Here is a 4,196-nt window from a genome sequence, read left to right as displayed (position 1 = left end):
AAACACTAAGCTGTAAAACAGGTTTGGTAGCAGTGTGGACACTATGCCAAGAAAAATAAGTATAAAAAAGAATAATTATTTATGACTTTGTATTGAATAATAGCTATTTTTGCAACGAGTTGCAAAAAAAAAGTATTTTTCAGCCAGAGTCGCCAGAGTCACAAATTATATTAAGAAATTAAAAAAAATATTTTTCATGCCATCCTATTTTAAAATTGATCAGCCGTACGACGAAATGAAAACATACAGGTTTAATTATTTTCGGTAAACTACAAACCCATAAAGTATCACGATATTCGAAGATCTACTATGCATCGATTTTCTATGAAATGGTATGAGAAAGGCTCTACCACTAAAAGGTGGGTTAATTTTAAAGTTCAATAATGCAAAATGTTGCGAAAGAGTGTCATTAACCCATAAATGACATTTTGTAGATAACGATTGGTCCCAACCCCGCACTCCCCTAGTACTTACCATTCAGTACACAGCACATACAAATGCTATTTAACATACACATGTGTGTAATTTAGCAAGCTGATAAACCAGCCCGCCAATGGAGACTGTGGTCAGTTTCAATTCAGCTATCGCTAGGCAAAGAGCAGCGACTTCACTTTCACAAGAGTCACGGCAGCCAGCCTCGACGACGACGGTGACAACGATGACGGCAGTGCAAGTCTGGGGCCGGTGCTGCAACGGCGAAGTGGAGATCATCTACTACGATGAGAAGTACCGTGAGCAGTCGATGGACGTTTTGCGGAAGTCATTTTTCCTCAATGAAGCCGTTTGCATTGGTTCGGAAGTGAATCTCGACCCGCAAGCTCAACTTGACCTGGAACAGCTCTGTCTGGACGTGGGACGGAGTGGGACTTCCCTGATCGCTAGACATGTACCCAGCGATCGAATTGTGGGCGTTTCGTTCAACGTGCTGCAGGTGAGTCCGTGTGATAAATGGCTGAAGAAGATATTCATTAAACTAATCATTGAGAAGATTAATTAGATAAATTTATCGGTTTTCGAGATTTAGAGGCAATTTTGTACTGATTGTAACAAATATCTTAAATTCGTATTGTCATTGCAAATGATTTGAACTAGAGCATGGAGTGCAGTATGCGACGTGACCAACGTGTTGCTTGCAAATTACACTATAGAATGTGTACATGAAAAAATGGTCACAGTTAATATGGTGTATTGACCGATCTTCTAACTGTACCAGTAGTTATTTAGCCATATGAATCAGAAATATACATTCATAGAAAATTATTTAACCCATGATTTAGAACGTTAATTTATATGTCAAAAAAGTACTTCTCAAAATAAGAACTTGAATAAGAATGGTTGCAAACTGGCAATTATTCATTGTCACAGAAAACTCCTACAGACTTTTTGGACAACTTCTATCCAATTAAAATTAAATAAACAAAACAAAAATCTTCTAATGATTTCATAAAAAGTTTCTCCGCATTAAACTAAACAAACTCAATATGTTGATGAGTTCGTTTAATATTATTAAAAAAATAACAGTTTCTATGTGTATCTATTTAATTAATTATGCTCATACTGCGTTGACTTAATTTAAATGTGTACATTTTTACTTTGGGTCTATTACCATACATGTATTAAAAAGTAATGATCATTTGCATTTAATTCTAATGAATCCCCACTTTTCCCCTATTTCAGACGCCAAGTGCACCGGGTGAGCTCAACTATTTTGAAACGTTCCGCGACCAGCACTGCCTCTCGGAAAGTTCGAAGAATCTCATGCAGTACATGATCACGATGGACGGCAAGGTGGACCTGTTTGAAAAGTTCAACATCGACTGTCTGTTTGAAATCATGTTTCTGGCGACGCTTCCGGAATTTGAAGGGAAAGGCATCGGATCAGCGCTGGTGTCTAGCTCGATTGAGCTAGCCAAGCTGTTGAAGCAAGGTCAGGCAACGGAGAATCTCCCGGAAGATTCCAAGCACAAGCGACCGCAGTTGGTGTCTGCGCTGTTCACTTCGAGAATTTCGCAGAGAGTTGGAACGAAAAACCAATTCAAACAAATCAACGAAGTTCCACATTCGGAGTTTGTATTTCGCGGTAAATCTTACACCGAACGCATCGGGCCCGATCACCCCACATCAATACTGGTAGTGAGAGAAATCTAATGTGATAATTGTTGACACATCCGGGCGGGCAACGGACGGACAATGACCCATGTGATATGGAGGCGACGTGTTAGTGTGTCAAAAGTGTGTGAAGCGCTTATCTTGCAGAATTAGGCACAATGTGTGTCGTCACTGGACTGGGTGTGCGACTCATGTAGCAACAAAATCGGAGTTGAATTGATATTCACTGTTTTCTTTATTGAGAGTTATTCGTGTTAATTTTGAAATGTACAAGTAAAGAACAACTAATAAAGATTGCAGAGCAGAGCACTTTGATTTACCCAATTGTGTAAAAATCATTATTAGGGGGATTAGGGGCATAATGGACACCCTTAGCAAATGAGTACGTTAGGCCTGTATAACAGAGAAAAACATAACATATTATCAGTTGACTTACAACTTTAACTTGTTTCCTACATCTTTCAATCATTTACAGGAGGTAAAATGTCTTTATTGTGAAGAAATAATGAATTGTAAACCGTGTGTTTTTCAGGTCTGGCAGGAAAGGTACGGGGCGAAATGGACACCCATCGGGGCATAATGGACATCCCTGCATACCTACCTTGCCTTGTTGGCTACAAAGTAACTTTACTCCAATGCCGAGCGTATAGTAGAGCACCATCTTCGTCGGTCTTGGGCGATGTTCCTCCAGTTTCCCCGAACGTGTAGGGATCGTAGATCTTCTTCAACCGCGTGCAACCAGCGAGTTCGCGGCCGCCCACGAAGTCGCCTACCTCTACCGGGTTCTCTGCTGAATATTGTTTTCGCTATTCTTTCTTCCGACATTCGCACTACGTGTCCAGCCCACTGAAGTCTGCCGTATTTTATACGTTTCACAATATTCGCATCTTCGTACACTTGGTACAACTCGTGATTCATGCGTCTGCGCCACACTCCATTTTCTTGTTTCCCACCGAGAATTGTCCGCAGCACTTTGCGCTCAAAAACTCCAAAAGCTTTTCGGTCTACCTCCTTTAACGTCCACGCTTCGTGACCGTAGAGGGCAACCGGAAGAATCAGCGTCTTATACAGAGCGAATTTTGTTTGCGTTTGCAAGTTACGGAACCTAAGCTGGCTACGCAATCCGTAAAAGGCCCTATTCGCAGCTGCAATACGCCTTTTCACTTCACGAGAAACGTCATTGTCACATGTCACAAGTGTTCCAAGATAAACAAATTCTTCAACAACTTCAAACACTTCCCCATCAATCACTACCTCAGCACTAACACCACTAGGCCTGCTTCTGTCTCTACCTGCTATCATGTACTTCGTCTTGGTAGAGTTAATCGTCAAGCCTATCCTCGCTGTCTCTCTCTTCAGAGGAGCATAAGCTTCCTCCACTGCCCTACGATCGATGCCGATGAGATCAATGTCGTCCGCAAAACCGAGGAGCATGTGCGACCGTGTGATGATAGAGCCATTCCTCTGCACACCTGACCTCCTAATCGCTCCTTCGAGTGCAATGTTGAACAATAAACATCCCTGCATATTTTATGCTAATTCTTTGGTTACATCGACCAGTTAAGTAATTTGCTTACGGAGATCAATACCACAGATATAATACTCCATCTTAGACGAGTTTACATAACATCAAGGATAATGAAATAAACTTTAGGCTAAAATAATCGGATTGATTTTTTCCAAACTAACTTTTTAAAACGCTCAACAGTATGCAATGCGCGTACATTCATTCGTAATTGCCAGTGTTCATTTCGCCCCGAATCAACTACAACATTAAAATTGTTATTTTTAGTAAATTCTGATCAAAACTAAAATACTTCATCCATTGATAAATCTTCGTATACGTGTAGATAAGGCAAACATTCACTTGTTTTATGGTGGACACACTCCAACAGTCGTAATACCTTATTTGATGATGCTTCGAAATTATAAGAATTTCACCATATGAAAAACATATTTCAATTTCAATAATATTTTGATTATTTTGGAGCAATATATATGGTACTTTTGAAAAATAGAACCATGACTTCTTCCTTTGCATTAAAAGTTTTACATAAAAGTCAACGGTTTCGGCAAAAACAGGGGTG

At 40.1% G+C, this 4,196-nt stretch overlaps 1 protein-coding gene across 1 annotated transcript; it reads left to right on the top strand.

Annotated features, from left to right (window-relative positions):
- Positions 1-585: 585 nt before the first annotated feature.
- On the top strand, positions 586-2,415 carry LOC109429212 (uncharacterized). The gene is made up of 2 exons (XM_062860762.1): positions 586-931; positions 1,678-2,415. Exons 1-2 carry the CDS (start codon positions 659-661, stop codon positions 2,146-2,148), a joined length of 744 nt encoding a protein of 247 aa, XP_062716746.1. The 5' UTR covers positions 586-658; the 3' UTR covers positions 2,149-2,415.
- The last annotated feature ends 1,781 nt before the right edge of the window (positions 2,416-4,196 follow it).

Source organism: Aedes albopictus, chromosome 3 (assembly GCF_035046485.1).
Source record: "Aedes albopictus strain Foshan chromosome 3, AalbF5, whole genome shotgun sequence".
Classification (NCBI taxonomy): Eukaryota; Metazoa; Arthropoda; class Insecta; order Diptera; family Culicidae; genus Aedes; species Aedes albopictus.
Note: the sequence above shows the minus strand (reverse complement) of the source record. Positions and strands in the feature narration are given on the sequence as shown.

Bases quoted from the DNA above. Each gene is read 5' to 3' on its own strand.
- LOC109429212 (XM_062860762.1), top strand. From the start codon at position 659: ATGACGGCAGTGCAAGTCTGGGGCCGGTGCTGCAACGGCGAAGTGGAG. The intron at 932-1,677 runs GTGAGTCCGTGT...CCCCTATTTCAG, and splicing joins TTTCGTTCAACGTGCTGCAG to ACGCCAAGTGCACCGGGTGA.